Source organism: Callospermophilus lateralis, chromosome 1 (assembly GCF_048772815.1).
Source record: "Callospermophilus lateralis isolate mCalLat2 chromosome 1, mCalLat2.hap1, whole genome shotgun sequence".
Taxonomy (NCBI): Eukaryota; Metazoa; Chordata; class Mammalia; order Rodentia; family Sciuridae; genus Callospermophilus; species Callospermophilus lateralis.
Genome location: NC_135305.1, coordinates 214,153,250 through 214,180,415, shown reverse-complemented (window position 1 = coordinate 214,180,415; position 27,166 = coordinate 214,153,250). Strand labels below are relative to the sequence as shown.

General features: G+C 58.5%; 1 protein-coding gene across 1 annotated transcript; it reads left to right on the top strand.

Moving 5' to 3' along the window:
* The first annotated feature begins 6,608 nt into the window (after nucleotides 1-6,608).
* Nucleotides 6,609-26,639, top strand: Zswim4 (zinc finger SWIM-type containing 4). The gene is made up of 14 exons (XM_076847405.2): nucleotides 6,609-6,761; nucleotides 9,304-9,505; nucleotides 11,263-11,619; nucleotides 13,214-13,362; nucleotides 13,446-13,596; nucleotides 14,912-15,079; nucleotides 15,695-16,051; nucleotides 16,843-16,980; nucleotides 17,252-17,506; nucleotides 17,969-18,104; nucleotides 21,322-21,476; nucleotides 22,650-22,813; nucleotides 24,360-24,441; nucleotides 24,809-26,639. Exons 1-14 carry the CDS (start codon nucleotides 6,609-6,611, stop codon nucleotides 25,666-25,668), a joined length of 3,327 nt encoding a protein of 1,108 aa, XP_076703520.2. The 3' UTR covers nucleotides 25,669-26,639.
* The last annotated feature ends 527 nt before the right edge of the window (nucleotides 26,640-27,166 follow it).

Here is a 27,166-nt window from a genome sequence, read left to right as displayed (position 1 = left end):
CCCGGGTTGGTCATGGCATTGACGTTCCAGCTTGAACCTGCAGCTGGCAGACGCCTGGCTGCCTGTCCCTGGCACTGTCACCAGACCACAGTCTCCCTGTTCATCCTGGGGCCCCTCCACTGCATTGGTGCTCAGGTCTGCTGGACTGGACTGCCTGTGGGTCCGCAGAGCACTGGTCTGCACTGCCCTTTTCTCCTGTGGCTGTGGTCTAGGTGACACTGACCTGTGGTCTTAGGGGAATGGGGCCTGTGGACACAGATGGCTGGGCCCCCGTGGCCCATCCTTTCCTGACCGCCTCATGCCTCCAAGGAGTTGGCGTCACCAGTGGATGTCCCTAAGGACTTAAGCATATGGATAGTGGCTCCCAAAAATCCACGTGTTTAGGTGTGGTCCCCAGGGTATTGCTATTGGGAAGTGCTGTGGACCTTAAATAGTAGAGACGGGCTGGGGCTCAGTAGTCCAGCGCTTGCCCAGCACCTGTGAGGCCCACATCCAAATGAATAAAGTGTGTTGTGTTCATCAACTAAAATTAAATTGGTTTTTAAAAAAGTAGGGGCTGGGGTTGTGGCTCAGTGGTAGAGCGCTCTGTGGCCTAGCACATTGTGAAGCCCTGGGTTTGGTCCTCAGCACCACATAAAGGAATTTAGAAAACAAGTAGAGCATGCTGGGAGGTCCTTGGGTCACTGGAGAGAGACATTCCTTCAGGAGCCTGTGGGACCCCAGCTTCCTGTCTCTGAGCAGTTGCTCTTACACATGTACCCTGTGTTCTCCCACTGCCATCTGGCACCCTCATCACAGGCCCAAAGCAGTGAGACCCCCTGGTCTTGGGCTGAAATGAAGCTTCATAAATAATAGTGTGGGGTGCTCACTAGCAGCGCAGCACTGGGTGTGATGTCCCCAATCCACCCCAGGCAGAGACTTGAGAAAACAGGTTCACGCAAATACCTGTGCACAGGTGATTCTAGTAGGATTGTTTACAACAGCCCAAAGGTGTGGAGGAGCAGAGGGGGGTCTGACCACACAGTGGAGTATTGTTTCCCCTTGAAGAATGACGAAGTGCTGCTGCAGACCAGGGCACAGTGACCAGTGAGAGGAGAGGTTGCAGAGTGTGGTTCTGTTGGTAGGAAACTTCCAGAACAGAAAAGTCTACAGGGACAGAAACATCGGGGGACAGGGAGTGACTTCTAGTGGGGGCAGGGTCTCCTTTTAGGGGATGGAAATGTTCTGGGACCAGGTAGAGGTCATTGTGCACATTGAGGTGATGAGTTTTAGCGGCGCACGCCTGTGATCCCAAGGTCTCCGGCGGCTGAGGCAGGAGGATGGCGAGTTCGAAGCCAGCCTCAGCCACTCAGTGAGGCAGGAAGCAATTCAGTGAGACCTTGTCTCCAAAGTTTTTTAAAGGGGAGCGGGCTGTGGCTGTGGCTGTGGCTCAGTGGTTCAGTGTCCCTGGGTTCAATCAATCCTTGGTACCAAAAAAAAGTGTATGTGAATTTTACATCAAAAAAGTGGGGGTAAGAAAATTTTCACAAACGAAAAAATCCTGGCTCAACATATTTTAAAATATTTGTTTAGCTGCAGGTGGACACAGTGCCTTTATATTTATGTGGTGCTGAGGAGCAAACCCAGCGCCTCCCATGTGCAAGGAAGGCTCTGCCCAGCCCCAGCCCCAGCCCCGACTCCACCTCTTCAAGAAGTGAAGTTGCGGCTGCGGCTGGCGCTCAGCAGAGGAGCGCCCACCTGGCACGCTTGGGGCACAGGGTTCGGTCCTCAGCACCTTATGCAAATAAATAAAATAAAGGAATCGCGTCCAGCTACAGCTAAAAAAATGTAAAAAAGAAAAGAAGAAAGAAATGAAGTTATGGCAGCAGCGCCTACTCGGACTGGGAGGCCCCAGTTGGAGTTTCCGGTCTCCCACCTTCTGCTTCTGCGGCAGGAGGCTGCTGGAGGAGAGCCGGGCACAGGGCCGGGGCCGGGGGTGGGGGTGGGGGTGGGGGCTGCTGAGCCTCCCGCAGGGGACCAGGGCCTCACCTGTGCCCGGCTCAGCAGCCAGTGACATCTGCCCTTGGCGGCGGGCTCTTGGACCACTCAGCATTCGTTCTGTGCCCGTCTCTGCCCTGGGCAGAGCTCAGAACTGACTCTACTGAGAACAGGACACAAGCCCCACCCCAGCCTGTGTCCCCTGGAGACCACCCTCCTCCCTGCCTTGGCCCCCGGCCTTTGCATCTGGAATTTCAGCCCCTGACTGCCCTTCCCAGATGTCCCCTGGAGCAGCCTGCCCCGTCCCCTGCCCTGGTAGGGGCCTTTCTGAGTTTCTGCTGCGGTCTGTTTTTGCTGCGTGTGCTGGGGTGGCACCCGGGGCCGCACACAGAGCACGCAGGTCCCCTGTCTCAGGCCCATGCGGTCTTGGTGGTGGCTGTTGGCTGCGGTGCCCAGAGCCCCGGGCACAGGTGTGCTGGGGCGGGCGCAGCCCTCCTTTCTGCGAGGACATCCCGGCTTCCAGGAGCCGGTCCTGCACGGCCGGTGGGGGACGGGTCCATGGGCGCGCCCTCTGCGCAGCCGTCGCGGGCACTGCGCCACTGGCCGTCTGAACCCCTCCAGGACTCCCGGCTGGAGCTGCGGAGCCACACGTCGTCCTTGTAACCACTGGGCTCCAGGCTTCGGGGCCTGGGACGCTGCAGGGCCACCTCCGACCCACGGGGAGCCGGTGGCCTGGGCGCCTGCGCTTCACACCCTGGACCCGCGAACGCCTGCGCCTCCGGCTCCGGCCCTTTGAAGCGCTGGGGCATCCGCCGGCTCCGCGGGAGTTAAATTAAAATTTAACACGTTCGCATCTTTCCGTGCCTTTGAGAGTCACCGTCTTTTGAAAACTATCTTTCCACCTTCCTGTCTGAAGAGGAAAGAGCCACCACAGGCTGGGCCCTGGTGCCATCTGGCACCTGCCTCCGCCACCAGGAGGCGCCTAGGCCGGGGGCCAGGGCCGCCCACAGGCTGGCGCGCGGGCGGGCCAGAGAGCCCTGAAAATTGGCTCCTTTTGTGCCTCCGCCGCCAGCCCCTTGGAGGAGGAAGGACCTCGGGGGCAAAAGAGCTTTCGGGAGCTACAGGTAGGGAGTCTGGAATGTGGACCCACCTGTTTGTCCCCCTTCGCCTGCCCCCCTGGCCCCAGCCTCATTTTCCCATCCTTTCCCTGGACCTCCCCCCACCAGGACTTCCACCTGCCCACAAGCCCCCCTTTAGCACCGGACCCCAGACTCCAAAACCCCACACCTCAAGTTCTACACCATATTTTGGCCACCCAGCTGTGTGAGCTTTAGCAAGTGTCTAACTCTCTGAGCCTCAGTTGTCTCATCTATTAAATGGAGAGCCCAACACCCTGCTCCTGTGTGGATTCAGGAGCCTGAAGGACTTGGGACTCGCTGATGTAACTGGGTGCAGTCCTTGGGTGCTGGAGGATGGGGCGAGGAGACTCAAGTTTGGCCAGGGCTGTCATTAAATGTGAGTTTTCAGATCCAATTTTTCTCACTCAGGCTCTTCCTGCACCTCCCCGGGCCTGGAATGCCTGTTTCCTGGCCAGGCCCTGATTCTCCAACGTGAACTTGTGTTTGGAGAGGAAGGAAAGGGACGCAGGCAGCTCTTGCTTGCCAGCCGGCCATCTCCACCAGGAAGCAAGTGACTGACCGGGCTGGTTTCCTGCTGCGTCAGCAGGGGTTCGGGTGCAGGGGGCTGGACTCTCAGAGAAGCGGGGTGGGGTGTCCTGAGCCAGAGGTCGGGGTCCCCTCCCTCATCCGAGCCTCCGGGAAGCCCCATTTCCATTCCGTGGGTCAGGTCGAGAGAGGACACGTGGGTTTGGGGTCAGGAGCTGCACATGCCTAGACAGTGAGCTCACGCCGAGGCAGGGATGAATGTGGCTTCCATTTCCCGAAGCCAGAGAAGCCAGAGATCACCAGCTGCCCGGAGACCGAGGGCTCCAGTGACTGGGACCCAGGCCTCACCAGTCCCTCACTTCTCCTCCCCTAAAGTTCTGCCTGGAAGGAGGCCAACTTGAAATAAGCCTAGAGACTTCATCCTGTGGACGCCCTACCTCCCAGGGCCCTTTTGGACATCCCACATTCTCCCAGGATTACTGTGTGACCTTGGGCAGTTTCCCAGCCCTCTCTGAGCATCTTTTCCCTCACCCATAGAATCAGGGGATGAGAGCCCAGTGTTCCTGTTTCCCAAACTCTGCTCAGGCGCTTCCCTCTCCTGCTGTGGGCCCAGGGCAAGTCATTCTGTCAGCTCCCTGTCCACCTTCCCTGTCCAGCCCAGGGTGGCAGTGAGCCTTTGAGATGGGCTGGCCCCCATGGGGGCTGTGCTGCCGATGTGAGTACAGACTGCATTTCAGAGTAGTGTGTCTCTGTGTCCCACACTTCTGGCATGTGAGACGGGGTGCCGTCAATATTCACCCCTATTAGAGGAGAGAGCACCCTCAGCCCATGATACCCGTTCTCTGTTCTGTTAGGACCAATCCGCTGGCCTAGGGTGCCCTCAGGACACCACTATGCCCCCTGGAGGGCAAGGACGGGCTGGCTGTCACACACGGGCTGGTGGGTGCTGGAAAGCCAGGCCGAGATTGTTTGGAGGGGATCTGCCAGGTCCCCTGCCTCCCACCCCTTACTCCCTCCCACGTGGCCCCAAATCCTTCCTAAGAAAGACTCGCCCCAGGTCGGGGGTGGGACTCACGCGTGCCAGGCCCTGGGTTCCATCCCAGCACACACCCACGCACACCCGCACACACCCGCACACACCCGCACACACCCGCACACCCACACCCCGCACACCGGCTCCTGCAACCTCCGACTCCACACAGCCCCACCTGGCTTCCACCTGGCTCGCCCTTCCTGCTGGGTGACCTCAGGCCCGCCAAGCCTCAGTTTCCTCCTCAGGGAGATGGGGATGCTGCCCACTGGCCGGTGCCCTTGGAAGCCCAAACTCCATCAGCCATCTCAACAGGGACAGCACCACACAAGTGGCCGCCTCTGTGGTCGACCCACGCGGGCCCTGGCTTCTCCCAGTAGAAACAGCGCAGCCAGGTTGCATGTCCTGACACCACGTGAAACTCAATGTTTAGCCACCATCTCAACATTTAACCAGTATTTTAATGTGTGTGTGTGTGTGTGTGTGTGTGTGTGCGCGCGCGCGCACCCTTTTAGGACTGGGGATGGAACCCAGGGCAAGTGCTCCACCACCGAGCACTTTGCACTAGCCCCACCTTGAAGTTTCAGAGACCTCTGGTGGCCACTGCCACCCCAGGCTGGCCAGAGGGAAGTGTCCATATGGAGGGGAGAGTCAGGCCTCTGAGGGTCGGCTTGAGGTCTTCCTGCTGGTTCTCGTTGGAGGAGCTGTAGGCTGAGCACCTACTGTATGCGTTCCAGGTGCTGCAGAGAGGCACTCCAGCCTCCTGGGGCTCACAGTCAGGAGCGGGACAGAAATTAGCCTCAGGAATAGATGACAGATCCACGATAATGGAGAGAAGAGTGAGGAAGGTTCTCTGAGATCATGGGCTGGGGATGGGAACGAACCACGGAAGATAAGGCCGGTTTCCAGGCCAGAGGTGGTGGCCTGAACAAGCTGAGTTGGAAAGTGATGGGAAGTGGTGGGATTTGACATGGATTACATGGAATGAAATTGCCACTTTTACAGGTCGAAAATGAGGAATTTCATATGATTCAACATATTATTTAGGAAGTAGAAAGGATTGGGGAGTATCCTAGCTTGAAGCTCAAGGAATGGTCTACAGACCTCCTAAGTGAGCCCGGTTTCAGGAGAGAGGGTCTGCAGCCCACATAAACTCTTCTAGGAAGGCTGCGACCCACAGCCCTCCTCCGGAAGCATCAAAACGACCCGGAGCCCAGAGAGGTTGAGTGATTTTCCTGGGGGTCACACAGCCCGGAGAGAAGAGAGGCTGAGCTGTTGCCCAGGATCCCACCGCTCCGTCTAGCTCCTGGCTGGCTTATGTTGATTGTCCCCATGCGGCGCCCGGAAGCGACCCTCAGTAAACAAAGCCGTGTGTGGGCGCAGCCCCAGCTGCCCCGGGCGCACTGTCCAGCCCGAGGGGGGCGGGGGAGGAATGTTGTGAATGAACCCAGGGCCCGCCCCGAAACTCCGCATAAGGCATGCGCCGCAGGGGTTCTCCAGATCTGATTGGCCTGCGGCGCCCCGTGATTGACAGCGCCCCTCGCTTTACTCTCTGATTGGGTGGATGCGAGAAAACAGGCATCTCAGCCAACGAATGAGCAGTGGAATATTGGAGATGGGTCTGGAAGTGCAGCCAATGATAGAAGAGGGCCGTGGAGGCCGAGGGGGGGTCCAATGGGGACAGGCGCCGGGGGCGGGACAACGGCGGTGGATAAAGCGGCGGCCGAAGCAGCTTCATTGTTGTGAAGAGTCTTAAAGGGGCCGCATCACCCGGCTGGCCCGGTGCGGGGCGGGGTGGGTGCAGCGGGGGTCCCGGGGCGGCCGAGAGCAGAGGAAGGACAGGAAAGCGAGTAGGGACCGCGGGCTCCGGCGAAGCGAAGTGAGCACCGGGCAGACCCCCCCCCCAAGCAGGCCCCGCCCCGGCCCCGGCCCGGCCGATGGACCCCCCCGCGGCCAAGCGGAGCCGGGGCTCCCCCGCGGGACCGGAGGAGCGAGATGCCGGGGCCGGGGCAGCGCGCGGCCGGGGCCGACCCGAGGCGCTATTGGACCTCAGCGCCAAGCGAGTAGCCGAGAGCTGGGCCTTCGAACAGGTGACCGAGGGGGGAGGGGTGCTGGGAGGGACGCACCCCCAGCCCTGTCCTCAACGCCCCGTCTTTTCACCCCTTGTCCTCCCAGAGACTCCGGACCTACCTCTGCTTCTGAGACCCCCTGAGATTGCACCCCCTAGAGCCCTAACACTGCCCGAAGCACTCCCGCATCCTCCGTGGCTGTGCTTCAGACCCTGGGACCACCCTCCTTCCCTTCGCCCCATCCCCACCCCTCGGCGCCCCAGATTCCCACGCGGGGCACTTCCTTCTCCTCTGTCCCTGACCCCCGGGTCCTCCCGTATCGCCAGGTGCCTGGTGTTCCCACTGCACCCTCATCTCCCAGTGAGGACGCCCCACTAAGATCGCACTCCTCTCTCAAACTCGTAGGAACAGCTCCCACTTTGGGACACTCCACATCCCCAGAAGCCACATTTCCCCATTCCTGCCCTCCATATCCCCAGGTGGAGGACTCCCCAGGTCTCCAGATCCCAGCTCAGGACACCCCCTTTCTGCCCTCCTATCCCAGCCCTCAGGTCTACAGAACCCACCCATCTTTGGGGCCCTCCTCCTCTCCAGATCCTCCCTCCGGAGGCTGCCCAGCCCCTGGCAGCAGGGGTTGCTCAGGGGGTCTTCCCTTCCCCCACATCTCACCTCCCCCCCCCACCAAGCTATCCCAGTGCTTCTGGGAGGGAGGAGCCCAGGCAGAGCCTAGGAGGTACCTGTACAGGTACACCTGGAACCCCACTTCTGTGGCTTCTTGGGGCTCCTTGAAGTCCTCTTTCTTGTCCTGGGTGTGGGCCCCAAGGAGCTGGAGATGTGTCTGAGCCTCACTAAGCAAGGGCAGCCCCCACAGACTCTGTCCTCTGACCCTGGGGGGCATCTCTGCTCCCAAGTCAGGACTGATGGGTTCGGCCCATTGTGGATGGAGTAGGCTCTGATTCACGGACCGGAAAATCCCTCCTTAGTCATCTGCCAACTGTCACTGGGCCAGTCACCGGCTCTCCCACTTCCCCCAGAAACCTACATAGGACAGGGGCTAAGGCCCCTTCATTGTGTGGGAGATGCACAGAATAATCCCCAAACCATCTCCAGGGCTCCCGTGTACCTGCCCTGGATAGGCCAGATGCTAGAGGAGTTCTTTCACCCTTTGAGGATTGTCATTCTCACTTTGAAGGAACTGGGGCACAGAGAGGTTGGGAAACTTGCCCAAGGTCACCCAGCCTGTGAATAGCAAACCCAGATTGGAGGGCAGGCTCAACCAGCTGGTTTCATTGCCTGGAGTCCACAGGGGTGGCCTGGGCACACCTCAATTCCTGGGGGCCCTTCCCAGGGGAGGGGCTCAAAGAGGAAGCTGAGGAATGGAGCCAGCTTGGGGACCCTGAACAAACGAAGTCGCTGTGCGCCTGAGCTTCAGCTTCCCCTGGCTGTAAGACGAGGTCCAGGCCCAGTGTGGGCCAGGTGGTTGTGAGGTTAGGGAAGTCAGTCCCCAGGACATTCCACACAGTGCACACTGAGAAAGTCACCCTTGATCGTCATTCTTATCACTTTTATGTCACTTCCTTCTGACCCCCCCCCCCTGCCCCAGTGCCTGGAAGTGGGAGAATCTTATGCCAGAATCCAGGGACCTGGAATCCTGGAGGGAATCTGTAGAAAGTTCTGGAATGCTGAGGATGAACCAGGCATCATTTAAGTGCTTTACATCCATCAGTGCTGGGTTGTGTTGTGGTGGCTGTGGTTTCTGTCTTGTTTTGTTTGTACTGGGGTGAAACCCAGAGGCGATTTACCCCTGAGCCACATTCCCAGCCTTATTTTTTTTTCTTTTTTGTGGTGCCTGGGGTCAAACCTAGGGCCTCACGCATGCTCCCCAACCCTTTTTATTTTTTTATTTTGAGACAAGGTAGCGCTAAGTTGCTTAGGGCCTCATTAAGTTGCTGAGACTGGCTTTGAACTTGCCTCAGCCTCTGGAGTTGCTGAGATTACAGGCATGTGCCACTATGCCTGGCTCCCAGCCTTTTTTATTTTTTTATTTTGAGACAGGGTGAGGCTGGCCTCAAACTTGGAGATCCTCCTGCCTCAGCCTCCTGAGTCACCAGGATTGCTTCTTGCTGTGAAGCTCAGTTTTTTGTTTGTGTTCTTTTTTTTAAAGATATGGGGTATCAGGCTGGGGATGTAGTTCAGTTGGTAGAGTGCTTGCCTGACATGCACAAGGCCCTGGGTTCTAATTCCCAGCACCACCAAAAAAAAAAAAAGAGAGAGAGAGAGAGAGAGAAACGGGGTCTCTCTGATGCCCAGGCTGTTCCTGAACCCCTGAGCTCAAGCAGTCCTCTCTCTTTAGCTTCTTGAGTCGCTGTGACAACAGGCAACCTGGCTCACTTGAGCATATATATTTCAGGAGATGGTTGCTGTTCACATCCTGCTTTATACTGGGGACGCTGAGGTTCAGAGAGGCTGATGGCTTGCCCAGGCCGAGTGCCTCTTGTAAACAGCAGAGGGTTGTCCAGCGGGGGTTCCAGCTCGGCTTCTAACCCACCAGCCCTTCCTGCAGGTGGAGGAGCGCTTCTCCCGGGTACCGGAGCCGGTCCAGAAGCGCATCGTCTTCTGGTCGTTTCCACGCAGCGAGCGGGAAATATGCATGTACTCCTCGCTGGGCTACCAGCCCCCAGAGGGCGAGCAGGACGCCCGGGTGCCCTTCACCCGCGGGCTGCACCTGCTGCAGAGCGGGGCTGTCGACCGGGTGCTGCAAGTGGGTGAGTGTCTGTCCCCAGCCCCCCAGGGAGGTCCAACACAGGCAGGGGCTCAGGGGGGCTGTGGTGGAAGCTTCCAGACCTCGGGTTTGGAGGCTCAAGTAAGGTCCGCGGAGAGACTGTCACCTCAGATATGGTCCTAGACCTTGGGCAGCAGGAAGTGGGGACAGGGAGGCCCAAGCAAGGTGCTGAGCGCAGAGACAACAGTTACCCCACATCCCGGGCAGAGGCCCCTGGCGGGGCCTGCAAGGGAACCAGCACAGCGGGTTGCGATGGTCTTAGACCTTGGGCCTCAGGCCCAGCTGGGCTTGGGCACAGGTTGTGAGCTACGGGTGGAAAGCAGACCTCGGGCGGCTGAATTGGGGACCAAGGGAAGAGGTTGGATCAGAGGAGCAACCAAACCATGGGTAAAAGAAGTTTCTAGACTGCAGACAGAGAGACCCAGCGATATGATGGCGAGTTCAGAGCCAGAGGTAGGAGCGATCCCAGACCTGGGACCAGGTGAGAGGCGGACCCAGACATGCAGAGCCAGGCGAGAGCTAGTCAGAGCTCAGGCAGAGACTGGGGCGGAGGCTGGGGTCAAGGTCAAGAGCCATCTGCAGCACAGCAGTGACCGCAGGTCACAAAAATGTGTTCTGTATTATATAAAGAACCAGGAGGAGGAATCGGAAGCTTGCAAGCACAGAAATGGTCAGTGTTAGAGGAGCAGGAAGGCCGATTCTCCTGACTGGGTCATCACACGTGTGGACGGGGCGGAGTTATCACCCACACCCTGTACATGTGTGGGATTGTTATGTGCCAATTAAAGAAATGATTAAAACCGAATTTAAAAGAGAAGGGTTTAGGGCCATCGTGGAGCGATGGTCTCAAACCTAAGGCAGTGGAGCCGAGGTAGGAATGTAGAGTAGAAGTTTAGGGTCAGATATGAGAGGCAGCCTGGGACCTCAGGCGGCGGGGCCCAGGTGAGGACGGAGGCCCGAGTCCGGAGCTGGAGGAGGAAGCTGACCCTAGACCTCAGGCAGTGGGGCCCCAGGTGAGGGTTGGGGAAGGTTATGAACTAGAAGGAGAGGAGGGGACTGCAGAGCTGGAGCTGGGCAAGATGGGGAGGAAAGGCATCAGACCTCAGGCAGCGGGGCCTGCGAGGGGACCAGCACAGCTGTGGCAGGCCATGGCTCCCTGCTGGAGGCAGGGACCCAGTCAGCCGTTGAGCCCCCCTTGCCTGGACAGTGCCCAGCTGTCCACAGGCTGCTGTCCTCCTCTGGTATGAGGAAGCCATGTCTCTGTGTGACGCGGGCTGGGCCCGGGCTGCCCAACCAGTCGGATGAGCCTGAGAGACACCTGGGCTGCCCAGGGGCCAGGGAGGGGCAGGGGGTACCTGGGTGATGTGGCCCCTGGCCTGCCACATCAGCCCCTCACTCTCAAGCGTCACCAGCCTTTAGCATCTTCCCAGGAAGTCCAAAAGCCCCAGCGGTATCCATGGTAACCCAAGGACTGACAGACCATCTTGAGCTTGGGGACTGTGGTACACTGTTTGTCACTGGAAGGAGAAGGAGGGTTCGCCCAGGACTGAGCTTTACACCAGTGTCCTGAACGTTTGTGGCATATTAGGTCACTTAATTTCTCTGTAACTCTAGGGGGCGTGGTTAGCATTCCAGGTGGACAGTCGGATCCGAGGCACCGGCAGGGCTCAGCTGGGCTGTGCAGGGGGACAGGCCACGGGGGTCTGGGTTGACACACCAGGCGGTGGCCTCTGCTTGTAGGATTCCACCTGAGCGGGAATGTCAGGGAGCCCGGAGCCCCCGGGGAGCCAGAGCACCTCTACCACGTCTCCATCAGCTTTGACCGCTGCAAGATCACGTCCGTGAGCTGCGGCTGTGACAACCGAGACCTCTTCTACTGCGCCCACGTGGTGGCCCTGTCCCTGTACCGCATCCGGCACGCGCGACAGGTGGAGCTGCGGCTGCCCATCTCCGAGACGCTGTCCCAGATGAACCGGGACCAGCTGCAGAAGTTCGTGCAGTACCTCATCAGCGCCCATCACACCGAAGTGCTGCCCACTGCCCAGCGCCTGGCCGACGAGATCCTGCTGCTGGGCTCCGAGATCAACCTGGTGCACGGTGAGGGCGCATGCGCGAGGGCGGCCGCTTAGCCCACGGCCATGGGGTCGCTCGGTACCAGGCGCCTTGGTGCCTGCCGTGGGGGGGCACACGGCTTTGCCTGCGCAGACCCAGGGCACGTCCCCAATGAGTGGCAGGTCCCGGTTATACTTTGGCCCTGGGGCAGATGAGTGGTCAGGAACCAGGACGTGGGCAGAGGGCGGGGGCCAGAGGGAAGAGCCCGCGTGCAAGGTCCTGCCCAGGGTGGAGACGGCTCAGAGTCCGGGGCGCAGGCCTGCGTGGGTGGGTGGAGGGCATGAGGGTGGGGGTCGTGGGAGGGGCCTGAGGGATACACACCTGAGGGGACCGCAAAGGCTTGCCACGGTGGCGGGAAGAGGGCAGCTGAATGAGCAGTGGGCGGGGCATCGGAGGGAGACTCTGGGCGGGGCTGGTGGGTGCAGAAAGCTGGGATCAGGGGGTGAACTGTGGTGTGGGAGAATAAATGGGGTGAGTGCATGGGTGGTGAAGGACGATGGCGGGTGAGTAGGCGCTGGTGGTGAGGAAATGGGTGGGAGGCTCTGGCAGTGGACAGTGGGGTTGGTAGAAAGTGGAAGGACCAGCGGAGGCCCAGCTTGGGTTGCGTCGTGGGTGCAGGGAGGGTCTGCAGTGTGGACGGACGTGTGGTGGCCATGGAGGGTGGGTTTGTGTGGGATGGATGGACAGGTGGAAGGTGTTTTGAGAGGGACTGTGAGCAGCTGGTGAACAAGGGAGGTGGCGGGGGCAGGGACTAGTTGGATGGCGGGTAGTGGGTGTGGGGGTTGATGGTGAGTGGGAGGGTGGGAATCCCGAGTGGCAGATGCACATGGGTTGAAAACCTGGGGCAGCCAGCGGCTGGAGTGATGGGATGGGTATGTAGGTGGAAGGGCCGTGGGAATTATGGGTTGGGTGGCCACGTGGTCATGTACAAGGGGTCAGGATATGTGGGCTGATGGGGGCCATGGTAAGATGGATAGAGACAGGCATAATGTGGCTTGGCAGATATGTGTTTCCAGTGGGATGGGTGGGTGGGTAGATGGATGAATGAATGGGTAGATGGGTGGGTGGGTGGAGGGGTGGATGGATGGATGGATAGGTAGACGGGTAGGTAGATGGGTGGATGGATAGATGGATGAATGGATGGGTAGATGGGTGGGTGGGTGGGTGGACCGATGGATAGTGGATGGGTTGATGGGTGGGTGGGTGGGTAAATAAATGAGTGGGTGCTATTCTGAGTGGGATAGGTGAGTAGATGAATGGGTAGGTGGATAGATAGCGTTTGGTAGATGAATGGATGAGATGGATGACTAAGTGGGTGAGTAAGTGGGTGGTATTTGGGGCAAGGTGGATGGATAAAGGGACTGGTGGGTGTATGGGTAGATGGATGGACAGATGGATTGGTGGGTGGATGGGTGGTGGGAGGGATGGACAGACAGGAGGGTGGGTGGTGCTAACTCTAGGAGAGATGGAACTTTGGGATAGACGGGGTGACTCAGAGGACTCGATGGGGAAGGGGGACAGACACCCTCTCTCCCACCCCAGCCTGGGCTTCCCTTCACCCACCCCTGCCTTCCTGCAGGTGCCCCCGACCCCACAGCAGGTGCAGGCATCGAGGATGCTAACTGCTGGCACCTGGATGAGGAGCAGATCCAGGAGCAGGTGAAGCAGCTGCTGTCCAACGGCGGCTACTACGGGGCCAGCCAGCAGCTGCGCTCCATGTTCAGCAAGGTGCCGCATGGGCACGGGGCACGGGGGCTCAGAGGCCCAGCCCTGGCACCCCACACCCTGCTCACTGCCCTGTCCCCGTGCAGGTGCGGGAGATGCTGCGGATGCGGGACTCCAACGGGGCGCGCATGCTCATCCTCATGACGGAGCAGTTCCTGCAAGACCCGCGCCTGGCCCTGTGGCGGCAGCAGGGCGCGGGCATGACGGACAAGTGCCGGCAGCTGTGGGACGAGCTGGGTAAGGCTCCCTGCCCAGGTCTTGCTCCCCCGACAGGAGCATGTCCTTGGATCCTCCTCCATTTATTGAGCACCTCCAACATGTGGGTGCTGTACAGGGTGCTGGTGCCTCAGCCGAGAACGAGACAGACGGGTCCTGCTCTCGGGCGCTGACATGGGACAGGAAAGGGACAATGAAATACCATACCATTGTCCCTCAGTAACCAAGGGGGAGGGGTTCCAGGACCCCCAGGGACACAAAAATCTGTATGTGAGTAAGTCCCTCATATAAAAAAGAAAAATGGGCTGGGGGTGTCACGCAGCGGGGGAACGTTGCCAATCTGTGCAGAGCCCTGAGTCCTATCCCCGCACCACAAAAGTAAAAGTAAAAGTAAAAATGGCCTACTATGTGCGTAGAACCTACTCACATCCTTCATATATTCACTTATTTATTTGGTGCTGGGATGAAACCCAGGACCTTGTGCATGTTCAGCACATGTCCTACCTGAGCTGTGCCCCAGCCCTTCCGTGTTCTTAAGTCACCAGGAGATCACTTACATCACCTAACACAGAGGGACGGCTACTGGAGGAGGGTTGCATTGTTTAAGGATTAATGTGAAGGGGACAAAGTCTGTACGTACGTGTTCAGTACAAATATAATTTTTTCCCCACAATATTTTCAACGCAAGATTGGTTGAATCCAGATAGATGACCGCTGGATTTGGAGGGCAGATGGTCAGCCTAGGAGGCTAGGGATCAAAGTCAGATAGCCAGTGATTTCCGCTTCTCCTGCAGCGCGACAATTGAATTCTGCACATTGTAGCAGAAAAGCAGCCACAGACGTGGGTCACTGAGTGGAGGTGCTAGTGTTCCAATAAAACCTTTTTTAATGGACACTTTATATATTTATTTGAACTTCACAACTCATAAAGTACCCTTCTTTTGTTTTTGTTATTTTTTTCTCCACCAATTAAAAATGTAAAAATAAGTCTCAGCCCGTCGGCTGCTCCGAGAAAAGAGATTGTGGGTTCCGTCCTCTCCATGTGCTGTCCTTCGCATTGGCTGACCCCCGTATTGGGTGGGGAAAACATGTGAGAGATAAAAAGGAAAACAAACAGAAACATTGAGGGGAGTCTGAATCCTGATTTCTAACTTAAAAGCAGTGTGACCCTGGATGAGTGTGCTTCCTCCCTGGCCTGATTTTTCTTACTCATTGATGAAGAGACTATTAGCCCCCACCTCAGAGGGTCCAGATTAGGAGTGAGCGGAGCTGCCCAGGACACAGGGGATGCTCTGTAGTGTCTGGTGGGAATGTGGCCTCCTCCGTGCCTTCTCAGGGGCCCTCTGGGTCTGTGTCATCCTGAGCCCCCACTGCAAACCAGAGGAGCGGGCGGGCTGGCTCCAGCTGCTTGGCACATGGGACAAGCTGGACGTGTGCCCACTGGAAGAGGGCAACTACTCCTTCAATGGCCCCAGCCTGCAGCCCACCATGGCTCCCAGCCCAGGTAGGAAAGGGTTCCAGCTTGCTGTCCCCCACAAACCCATCACCGCTGGCCATGTCCTGACTTTGTATCATGCAACTCTGTCTGAGGGGAGAGAGGGAGTTGGGGAGAGAAGGGAGCCCCAGCTGTTGCCTGTCCTCTCAACCAGGAGGGAGGAAGTGGTGAGGGCAGGTGCAGAGGCAGCCTGCGGGACAGTTAAATACAGTGTATCACCCTAAGCTGGTCTCCTAGCTCCACCTCCTGTTATCTGTGGAAACAGTACAGAGGGAAGAAAACAGGTGTCCGCAAACACAAGGGGGAGGTAAGATATTGAGAGAGGAAGGAAGAGAACAGAAAAGAATGGAGAGAGAGGAGGAAAGAGACAGACAGGAGGGGGAGAGAGAGGCGGGGGGGAGAGGAGAGGAGAAAGGGCAAGCCGGAGAGAGATGGTCACTGAACCGCTGTTCTGCTGTGACCTCCACCAGCAACCCCATGCACCTTCAAAGGTGCTTTGAGGACTGGGAGCAAGCCCGTGCCCATCCTCTGCCCAGGGTCTGACCCCATGGCGGCACCTGATGGGGGAAGGTGAGTGTGGCTAGGGCCCCCCTCACTGGACCACACTGGGTCCCTCTCCCACAGGCTCTGAGGAACAGGAAGAGGGGGAGGTGGCGGCCACAGGTTCCCGCCACACGGTATTTGGCCGCGCCCTGCAGGCTGGAGACCTGCACTGGGAAGACCCTCACCTGCAGCGGATCCTGGCGGGCGACTCCTACAGCCCCAGCCTCACAGGCACCATGGGCGGTGACAAGTCAGCCTTCGACCCTCAGGGCCGCCCACTCTGGCTGGGCGAGCCTTTTCCAACTGCTTGCGCCCGAGTGGACACCCTGCGTGCCCATGGGTATCCCCGCCAGGCCCTGCGGCTGGCCGGTGCCATAATCAACACGCTGCGGCTCCAGCGGCGGCATCAGCTTGAGAGCTACAAGCAGCAGAAAAAAGGTGGGGGCGAATACTCTCCTCATGTCCCTGGGGCGGGTGGCGCAGGCCTCTCATCCCAGCAGCTTGGGGAGGCTGAGGCAGGAGGATCGCCAGTTCAAAGTCAGCCTCAGCAACTTAGCAAGGCGCTGAGCCACTCAGCGAGACCCCGTTTCCAGATGAACTGTTGACAAGGGGCTGGGGAGGAGGCTCAGTGGTGAGCTCTTGCCTGGGGTGCTGTGGGGCCTGGACTCAGTCCCAGAACTGGGAAAAAAAAGAAAAGAAAAAACATTTGGGGACTGGATATGGAGGACAGGAGAAGCCATCCATTGAGTTCTGTGGGCTGGGAACAGGTCACTTAGTTACCAGGAAATTGAACAAAGTGTAATGAGGGATCTTCAGGGTGCTCTGGGCTTGAGAAGAGCTCTGACCAGTTTGAGGGCTCAGAGATGGCCCGGGACCCTTCCAGAAAGCTGAGAGAAGGGGAGGGAGGAGGTGCTGCGGGGAGCAACCCATGGGCAGGAGCCAGGCCAGGAGGTCCGGCGGGCACCCCACCCTAGAGAGAAGAAGAGAAGCGTCAAGTGGCCCCGGGGGTCCCAAAACCTATTTGGGCTTTTGAACATCAGAAAGGTGCGAAGGAGCTATTTTGGAAAGCTCCCAGTGTTGTCCCTGTACCCTGCTGGGTGGCCAAGGCAGAGCCCCAGGACAGAGCTAGCCTCTGGGTGGGCAAGTGGTGAGACTCTGGAGTCAGGAAAAGGAACCACCCAAGAGGCCCTGCGGAGGGGTGGGATCGAGCCCCCTCTTTCTGCCTGCAGAGTTGCTCCAGAAAGGCGCTACCTGCATCACCAACCCCGAAGGCTGGGTGGGCCACCCCCTGGACCCCATTGGCTGCCTCTGCAGGGCGCTCCTGGAGGCCTGTCGCCTGGAGGAGGAGACCCTCTCCCTTTACCCAGGTACCCACAGGGGGAAGCCCTGGAGGACCTGGGACACACCCTTGCTGTTAGCCACGCCCTGCTATTGGCCACGCCTCCTGGCGCTCTGGAAGCGGATGGGCCCGGCTTCTGAAATTGAGGCCACCCATAGACCTAGCGACCACCAGAAGGGGCCTTGTGGCGAGTGCTGGGAGACTGGGCTGCCCCCTGCTTCACCCATTGCTGTCGCGGTGCTTGGGCCCAGAGGTCCCAAGAAAGGGGGTCCATGGTCCTCCTGTCCCCTCTCCCTCAGACTCAGGACCCGAGAAGCGGAAGGTGGCCTACCAGCACGTGCCAGTGCCCGGGAGCCCTGGGGAGTCCTACCTGGCGCTGGCACTAGAGGTAGCACTGCTGGGGCTGGGGCAGCAGCGGGCCCTGCCCGAGGGGTTGTACGCCCAGGACAAGGTGGTGCGCAACGAGGAGCAGCTGCTGGCGCTGCTGGAGGAGGTGGATCTGGACGAGCGGCTGGTGCAGGTGCTGCGCAAGCAGGCAGGGCTGCTGCTGGAAGGTGAGGCCGCGCCCCTGCCCAGGCCCCGCCCCCTGCCCGCGCCCCGCCCCCGCCCTCCCTGTCGCTCAGACCTCGCAGGTCCTGTAGGGAGAGCCCCCTCCTCCTTGGCTCCGCCCATGGCCTGGTCCTATTGGCTTATTCGCTGTGTCTCTGCCCACACCAAGCTGGCCCCGCCCCCTCCAGGGCCTCTGTGCTGCTGAACCTTGCTGGTAGCTCTGCCCCTGGGACAGCTGCTCCTTCCTCTCCAGCCTCTGACCCATCCTGGACCCACCTAAGGGTGCCTAGGGACTCCTTTTTTTCTTTAGATTTCCGGAGGTTGGCTCAGTCTGGGTGGCGAGTGCCTGCCCGTGGGACCTCTCTGGCCCAGCCTATCCTCCATATCCATCCTGGAGCCTGGGGAGACGTGGGGTGGGGGTGGAGGAGAGCCCACACCGAGGGGCTGAACTCAGGCTGTCCCTATAGGAGGTCCCTTCAGTGGCTTTGGAGAAGTACTTTTCCGGGAAAGCGTGCCAATGCACACCTGTGCCCGCTACCTGTTCACTGCGCTGCTGCCCCATGACCCCGACCTGGCCTATCGCCTGGCACTGCGAGCCATGAGGTGAGGACAGGTAGCAGGGGACACTGCCTGGATTTGGTGTGGGAGCAGGAGGGGGACGGGAATGTCCACGTGGTACTGGATTCAGAAAGTACACAGAGCAGAGTCCTTTTTGAGGCGGGTTTGTCGTTGCCCACCTGAATCTCAGTCTCTCTCCACATGATGAACAATTTGGAGGCGGGTGTCTTTCCAGGACATTTGGAAAGAATAATATGTAAGCATCATGAGTTCAAGAACAGCCTTTTTAATTTTTCTTTTACTATATTTGGTTGATTGATTGCAGTCCTGGTGATGGAACCCAGGACCCCCTGCGTGCTGGGCAAGTGCTCCACCCGAACTGTTCATCCCCAACACGGAAAAATGCGCTACTGCGCTATTATAACGGGACTTCTCAAGGCTGCGTCAGCGGGCTGTAGTCCACGAACTTAATTTGATCTGCCACCTATTTTTGTGCAGCCCACGATGTTTCCATTTTGGGTGGTTGGGGGCACAACTCTGCTTTCCTAGCATGTGCCAGGCCCTGGGTTCCATCCTCAGCACTACCAAAAAAAAAAAAAAAAAAAAAAAGTAGTTTTTATTTTTAAATGATTGAAAAATATATGAAATTCAAATTTCCGTGCCCCAAAATGAAGTTTTTTTGGCACCTAGCCACATGCACTCATCTACTCCGCCGTTTCATAGGTGACTACTTTTGCAGGAGGCAGAGCAGAGCATGTCTTTGCAACAGGGACCAAACAGCTTACAAAGCCAAAAATACGGGCTGTGCAGCCTTTGTCTGATCCTTGGCCTAAGTCCATATAGCAACCTAGCTAAGTGAGCCTATTTACCCTCATTTACATACCAAAAAGACTTAAGGTGTCTTCCACTACCCAAGGTCACACAGCAAGGTCATTTATGTAATATTTGGAACCAGAATAGTTTTCACTGCTGTTAATTACATCTAGCAACTCTGAATAACTTTCATAACAGAAAACTACACGCACAAGCTGGGCTTATACATCTGTAATCCCAGCAACTTGGGAGGCTGAAGCAGGAGGATTGTAAATTAGAGGCCAGCCTCAGAAACTTAGTAAAGCTTTGTCTCAAATAAAAAAAAAAAAAAAAAAAAGTGCTGGGGAGGTAGTTCTGCTTAATGGTAAAATGCCCTTGGGTTCTGTCCCCAGTGCCAGAAGCAAAACAAAACACAAGACTTTAGAGTCCTCTCCACATCCATGGATTTGATCAAACGCAGATCAAAAATATTTGAAAGAAAGCTGTGCCTGTACTGACCGCGTACAGACTTTTTGTCTTCTGTTATTCCCTAAGCAGTGCAGTGTGACAGCCATGTACGCGGCATTCACGTTGCTGCAGGTGTCCTAAATCTAGATATGAAGACACAGGAGGATGGGCCTAGAGTCTTCAAAGGCTGCACCACGTAAATCTGAGCAGCCACAGGCTGGAGTCCACGGGGGTCCCAGAATCAGTCTCCCACGGAGTCAGCGTGACCGCACAGTGAGCCACTTAACAGGGCACTTTGTGGCCACCTTGAATCATTCAACAAGCAGGTTCCCCTTCTGTGGGCCCGCGTTGCTCTGGTGAATAGAACAGTACACAAAGGCACATCCCTGCCCTGGGGAGGGGACATTCTAGTGAGTGGCAGTAAATAAATGACTAGGTGAGCACTCTTGTCTGCCTCTCAATGCAGTGAGGACGGAAAACAAGGCGGGCAGAGTGCGTCACAGTTCCTTGGTGGGGGGTGGGGAAGTGCTCACTGAGCAATATTAGAGCAAAGGTCTGGAGGAGGCGAGGGAGGGGCCACTAGGCAGAGGGGACAGCCAGTGCAAAGGCCCTGAGGTGGGACTATACCTGGTGGGTTTGAGGGCAGCTAGAGCGGAGGCAGTGAAGGGAAAGAGGCCGTGGGGAGTGATGGGGAGCCGTGTCAGGAAAGCACTTTCCTCCCCCTGTTTTTTGGTACCAGAAATTGAACTCAGGGCCACTGGGCCACCTCCCCAGCCCTATTTTGTATTTTATTTAGAGACAGCACTGAGTTGCTTAGGGCCTTGCCATCGCTGAGGTTGGCCTTGAACTTGAGATCCTCCTGTCTCAGCCTCTTTAGTCCATTACAGGTGTGAGCCACCGCGCCTGGCTGTCTCCTCCCCTCTATATCAGCATGTGGCCTTGGGGATGAATGCAGCATTATTTTATTTAACTAACTTGCAAGTGATAGACATCTAGGCAGTTTCCTATCCCCTCTCTTGTTTTTTTATTTAAATGAATTATGATGATGGTGATGGTGATTGATTATTATTTGCAGGGCCGGGGACTGAACCCAGGGGGCTCTCTACCACGGCCCTTTTATTCTCATTTTTTGAGACAGAGTCTCACTTAGTTGTGAGTCTGGCCTCAAACTTGAGATCTTTCTGCCTCAGCCTCCAGAGTTTCTGGGTTAGAGGCATGTGCCGTGGTACCTGGCTCAATTTATTATTTTTCATTGTCAGTTTTATTTGTGTTTCTGTAGTAGGGGGATAATCTGATACATGCATACAACGTGCAACGGCCAAATCAGAGTAATTCGCACTTCGATGTCAAACCTTTTCCGTTCTATGCGTAGGGAACCTTGGACTCTTTAGATGTTTTGAAATACATCATAAATTGCTGTAGCCTATCATCACCCTCCTGTGCCGTAAGACACCGGAACCCATTCCTCCCATCTAGCCGCGTCTGGTACCCATCGTCCACCTCCCTCCATTCCTGTCCTCCCGCCCTCCCAGTCTTCTGGTGACCACTACTCTTCTCTCTTCTTCTATGAGATGAACATTTTTGGATTTCACATGAGTGACAACAGGCAGAACTGTCCTACAGGCTTGTTTCACTTAAAATATCCCCCAGTTCCATCCAGGTGGCTGCAAGTGGCAGGGTTTTAATTTCTTTAAATTTTTTTTTTATATTTTATTTTTTAGTTGTAGTTGGACACAATACCTTTATTTTATTTATTTATTTTTGAGGTTCGAACCCAGCGCCTTGCACGGGCTAGGCGAGTGCTCTACCGCTGAGCCACAACCCCAGCCCCTTTAATCCTTTTTATGACTGAATAATATTCCATTGTGTAGGCCAACAGTGCCACAGTGAGCACCCCACATGTGTCCTCTGTCTTCCTGGGTGTGCGGGGTGGCTGCGCTGGGCAGCCCCTCCCACAGGGTTGGCAGGGCCACCCGCCCCTCACCAGGCTTGCTTCCCCCAGGCTGCCCGTGCTGGAGACCGCGCTTCCAGCTGGAGAACCCCATCCGACCCCGCTGGACTCCGTCCCGAGCAGCCGCTTCCCCCGCTGGTTCATCCTGGGCCACCTGGAGACCCGCCAGTGTGAACTGGCCTCCGCCATGCTGACCGCAGCCAAGGGTGAGGACGGTGACCACCTCTGTCCATCGTCCTCTCCACTGTCACTCTGGCCTCTCCTCCCTCCTTTGATCCTTTTGCCAGATTGCGCCGATACTCCTTGAGCGCCTTCTCTGTGGACCAGGCAAACTGTCCCCAGCCCCCGACCCGTGGGGCGGGTGGACAGTAAGGAAAAGATCTGCCACGCAGGAAGTAAGAGAAGGATCTCGGGGTGGGCGGCCAAGCAGGGGTGGTGTTTGACTTGTGCTTTGGCAGCGCTGGGTTGGGAACCCAGAGCCTCACACAGGCCTGTCACGGGCTCGACCACTGAGCGGCGTCCCCAGCCCCAGCAGGTGGATGCTTAAGCAAAGATCTGCAGGTGAGGGCAGAGCTCTGCAGATATCTGGTCTCGGTCAGCCCGGACGGCCACAATCAAACACCATCGGCTGTCAGTGCCGTGGCACACGCCTGTAACCCCAGTGACACAGGAGGCTGAGGTCAGAGGACCCAAGTTTGAGGCCAGCCTGGGCAACGGAGCAAGACCCTGTCTCAAAATATTTTAAAAACCGGCTGAGGATGTCGCTCAGTGGATACTGTGTTTCAAGGTCAAGGTGTCTGTGAGGAGCTTCTGGGTGACAGCTCCCTTCTTGGCGTGCACATGGCCACCTTCTCCTTCAGTCTCCACGAGGCGGAGGCTGGGAGAGGGAGGGAGAGTTCTTCAGTGTCTCTTCTTATAGGGGCCTGATCCCCTCTGAGGGCCCCGCCTCAGACCTGGCTTAGCGCTCCACAGTCACCACCTCCAAAACCGTCGCGGTGGGGTGTGCGGCATATGAGTGGGGAGGCCAGGGGGCGAGGGGGACACAGTCCAGTTCATGGCATCTGGGAAGAGCACTCCACGCAGAGGGACAGCCAGTGCTCAGGGTCACACAGCCCAGGAGCAACAGGAGTGACAGGACAGACGTTTGATTCCTGACATTCTGGGTCCAGAATCCATGCCCTGCCCGACATGGCTTCCTCCTGCTAGGAGAGAAGGACCGAAAGGTGGCGTGGGGCCACCAGGGCTGGGAGTCTTCACAGGTGCCTTGCCTGGTCCCCCTCCTTGTGCTGCTAGTCCCCAGGCAGAGGACCCTGAAACGGGTCGCTCGGCTGCAGGCCGCTGGTGGGTCTAACAGTGCCCCCATGGCTCCCTCTGCCCAGGAGACCCCAAGTGGCTGCACGTTGTCCTGGGCTCCATCCAGCAGAACATTCACTCGCCCGCTCTGCTCTTCAAGCTGGCGCAGGACGCCTGTAAGACGGCCACCCCGGCCGGCTCGCCACCGGACAGCACGCTGCTCGGCATTGCGCTGGAACTGGGCCTGCAGGTGAGGGTCACTGAGCGGATGGGGACCGGGACGCCGCCAGAAGCCTCTGGGGACGAGGCCTGAATAGGAGCTACTCCTTTGGGGGCGAAGTCTGCGCGTGAACCTGCCCCTGTGGGCCGAGCCATAGACGCACCCATGAAGTGAAGGTCTGGGGTAACCGAGGGTGTCCTCGGGGGTGAAACTGAATGACGCTCCACCTTCTAAAGGACTCAAGGTTGGGGGTCACCTCAGAGGAGAGCCTGGGCCGGCCAGCTGTACATGGGCCTCCAGAGGGAGCAGAGCACGTAGGGTGTGGCTCCGGGGTGCAGAACCTGCCTGGAACGGGTGGCCCTGGGTCCCATTCCCAGCGGGAGGTGGGCTACTGTGCTGCTGGCTGAGGACCATTGGAAGGTGGGGCTGAAGCAGGAGGGGGGACAGAGCCTGCCAACAGGAGCTTCCCTGGGGGTGGGGCCTGGAGGAGAAGGCGGGGCTACTAGGAGGGCTGGGCCGTGGAGGAGGGCCCTGAAGGAGAGGGGCAGCCCCTCCGGGAGGCATTCTGCAAGCTGGGCCTGTAGAGGAGTGCGTAGTCCCCAAAGGTGGGGCAAGGAGTGGTCCTGCAAGTCGGATGCCAGCGGGTAGATGAGGGGTCACTTAAGAGGGTGTGGCCCAGGAACCTGGAGGGGTCGGGGCCTGAGGGGTGGGGCCTCGGGTGGCTGAAATTCAGTAAAAGCCCTGGGAACAGCTCCGTGTGGCTTGCAGGATGGGGTGGGACCTTCCCAGGGAGAACAGGTGAGCGGGGCACCTCCAGGAGGTGGGACTGGCTGTGGACAGCCCCGCGCAGCAGGGAGGAACCACTGTGTGGGCCGGGCAAGACCAGGCTGGCATGTCGCGGAGACCCAGGGGAAGGAGCTTGCCGAAGGCAGGGCTGGGGTTCAGGAACTGGGGTGGGACCCGAGAAGAGGGAAGCGCGTGAGGTGCTTACTGGGGTGGGATCTGTGGGCTTTTCGGTGCTTTGAGGTAATAGGGGGAAATCTGCGAGCTTGAAGCATGGAATTTTCCAGAGGGGACAGTTTGGTTCACTCCCTTGTAGGATCCCTGATGTAGGATCTGGGGTGGGTCCATAATAGTGATGTTAGGGAGCGCTTGGACCCACTAGGCACCGCAGGAAGCGTTGCCCACCACAGCTGAGGTTGATGCCTGCGGCCCCCTCCTCCTGCCCCGTGTCTATGACTGTGTGTCTGTCTGTCTGTCTGTCTGTCTCTCTCTCTCTCTCTCTCTCTCTCTCTCTCTGTCTCACTCTCTCACTCTTTCTCGGTGCTGGGGATGAAATCCCAAGCTTCTCTCGTGCTAGCCAAGCTTTCTACCAGTGAACTACATCCGCAGTCCCAAGATTCAATTTCTGTCCCCATTTTATCGGTGAGGAGACTGAGACCGACGAGTGCGGCTATTGGCCCTGGTGTTTTTGATCAGCTCTTAACCTCCAGGCCTCCTTGGGCCCGCGGGCGCCTCCTCCACCGGCCAGTCTGAGATGCTGAGGGGCCGCCTCTGTCCCCTTTCCACCCTGCAGGTGATGCGCATGACTCTGAACACCATGACCTGGCGGCGGAGGGAGATGGTTCGCTGGCTGGTCAGCTGCGCCACAGAGATTGGTGAGAGCCCCAGAGGACGCACCCTCACCTCCCTTTTCTGGTTCCGGAAGTGTCACTGAGCTGGGGAACATGAGAGAAAGGGGTTTTTCCCAGATTCCAGCCTGGGCCAGGCTGGGAGGGAACGTCGGGCTCTGGGGACGGAGGGGGACCAAGGGCGGTCCCTGTCCCAGGCCCCCACACATGCGTCTCGCCCTCAGTCCAGCTGCGCCTGCTCCCTGGGGAAGGTAAATAGTTTCAGTCCCGCGTGGTAAAGAAGTGGCGCCGGCCCCTCTGTGGCTGTGGCTGCTGCAGATTGAGGTGACGGCCGCGCCCTGGGCACCCTGGGCACCCCTTCACCCCGAGCTCTTTCCCCCTGACCTCCCCCCAGGCCCCCAGGCGCTGATGAACATCATGCAAAACTGGTACTCCTTATTTACCCCGGTGGAGGCGGCCACCATCGTGGCGGTGACCGGCACCACACATGCCACGCTCATGCGGCTGCAGCTGGACACGGCCCGGCGGGAGGAGCTCTGGGCCTGCGCGCGCACCCTGGCCCTGCAGTGCGCCATGAAGGACCCACAGAACTGCGCGCTGCCCGCCCTCACCCTGTGCGAGAAGAACCACGCGGCCTTCGAGGCGGCCTACCAGATCGTGCTGGACGCGGCGGCCGGCGGCCTGGGCCACGCGCACCTCTTCACGGTGGCCCGCTACATGGAGCACCGCGGCCTGCCACTGCGCGCCTACAAGCTGGCGACGCTGGCCCTGGCGCAGCTCAGCATCGCCTTCAACCAGGACAGCCACCCCGCCGTCAACGACGTGCTGTGGGCCTGCTCGCTCAGCCACTCGCTCGGCCGCCACGAGCTCTCCGCCATCGTCCCCCTCATCATCCGCAGCATTCACTGTGCCCCGATGCTCTCCGACATCCTGCGCCGCTGGACCCTCTCGGCGCCTGGCCTGGGTCCCCTCGGGGCCCGCCGGGCTGCCAAGCCCCTGGGCGCCGACCGGGCGCCACTGTGCCAGCTCCTGGACGCGGCCGTGGCCGCCTACATCACCACCAGCCACTCGCGCCTCACGCACATCAGCCCGCGGCATTACGGCGACTTCATTGAGTTCCTGGGCAAGGCCCGGGAGACCTTTCTGCTGGCGCCCGATGGGCACCTTCAGTTCGCCCAGTTCTTGGAGAACCTCAAACAGACCTACAAGGGCAAGAAGAAGCTCATGCTGTTGGTGCGTGAGCGGTTCGGCTGAGGGACGGTGCCCGGCATGGGACTCCATGGGGACCCCTGGGCCCTGCCTCCCTGGCGGGCCTGGGCACTGGAGGCCCAGGAGGGGTTCAGTATTAGCCAGGGAAGGAGCCCTGCTGGACACGGGCAGGAGGTGGCATCCCGCCTGCGTGCGTGCCTAGGAGTGTGTGAGCGTGTGTGAGGACCCGAGGAGCACAAGCCATACTGCCACCCAGAAGCCTGGAAGGGGTGTGTACTCGGCAGCTGGCATGACCCCACCGGGCCCCCCACAAGCAATAGACAAGCTCCCTCCTCCAAACTCAAAGCCCTGGTGTGGGCTCCAGGAGGGGCCGGAAGGCAGGCCTTCCCAACTGGCACTCGGGCCCACCAGGCTGGCCAGGGGACTTTATGAGGACACCTGAATCCCCTCCTGCGCACCTTCCTTCCCCTCCCCCACTGCTCAGGGGCCCCCCTCCCCTGTCCTGTGCCCCCCCCCCCCCGCCCTGCCAGGACCAACGCCCCACTTCCACTGAAGAATTTCAAGAGGTCTCAGGCCTCAGCCACATACCTCACCCCCTGTCCTCCTGTCTGGCCAGGACCCCATTCCCTTGGGCACCAGGGTCCCAGGGTGGGCTGGGTGGGGGCCATTGCTGCCCCTCCCTCCCCCCACTAGTCACTGGACACATGACTCAGGAACCAGGCGAGGCCCGTGTGCCCTCTCAACCTGGTGTTGGGGGAGAAAGGCAGGCAGCTTGGTGTCTTCAGCTGCTTGTCCCTCCCTGTCCCCTGTCCCCCGTCACCATTCAGCCTGTTCTGTCTTCATCTCTGTTAAGTCCCAGCTACTGTCTCTGGCCTCCCCTCCCCTCCCCTGCCTCAGCCCAGGGAGGAGCAGGGAGGACCACGCCCCCCCCCCACGCCCTCTTTTCCCCCTTCTTGTATAGTAAGGAAAAAGATCGTCATTTTGTAACTTTTTCTATTTATTGAACCGTATATTGTACTCCCTTTCTTTTTTGTTTTGTTTTTTTTCTAAAGATGGAACACAGTTTCTTTTTAATTTATTTTGAGACTGGGGGGTGCCTCTCCTGCATCCTGGGCCAGGGCCACCCCCTTCCCTTGACAAAAAAAAAAAAAAAATTCCAGCTTCATTTCTGAGCGTAGTTTGAAGCGAGGGGTGGAATGGGAGCGGCTGCTGGAACCGTCCAGAGGTAGTGAAGTGAGCAACGGCAAAGAGATGGAGTGTGTTCACCACTGGGTGCTTCTCAGCTGTCTTCTGCATGGCTCCACGGCCTTACAGATCGGTGGGATTCCCCATACCCATTCTACAGGCAAGAAAATTGAGGCTCCAACCTTTAAGGAAAAGGAACTAGCAGGCAACTGATCTTGATTTAGTACCTGTGTCTGCCCCAAATTGTACGACCCTTGCACCGCCGAGAATGGCCACTAGGGGGCGCCTTGGCTCCAGGCACCCGCGGTTGTGGGGTACGTGCACGGGAGGAGGCCATGGCAGGTACTTGGGTGCACCT

Excerpts from the sequence above, each read along its gene's own strand:
- Zswim4 (XM_076847405.2), top strand. The coding sequence starts at position 6,609 with ATGGACCCCCCCGCGGCCAAGCGGAGCCGGGGCTCCCCCGCGGGACCG. Across the intron at positions 9,506-11,262 it reads CGACCGGGTGCTGCAAGTGG|GATTCCACCTGAGCGGGAAT; the intron begins GTGAGTGTCTGT and ends CTCTGCTTGTAG. Across the intron at positions 24,442-24,808 it reads CAGCTGCGCCACAGAGATTG|GCCCCCAGGCGCTGATGAAC; the intron begins GTGAGAGCCCCA and ends ACCTCCCCCCAG.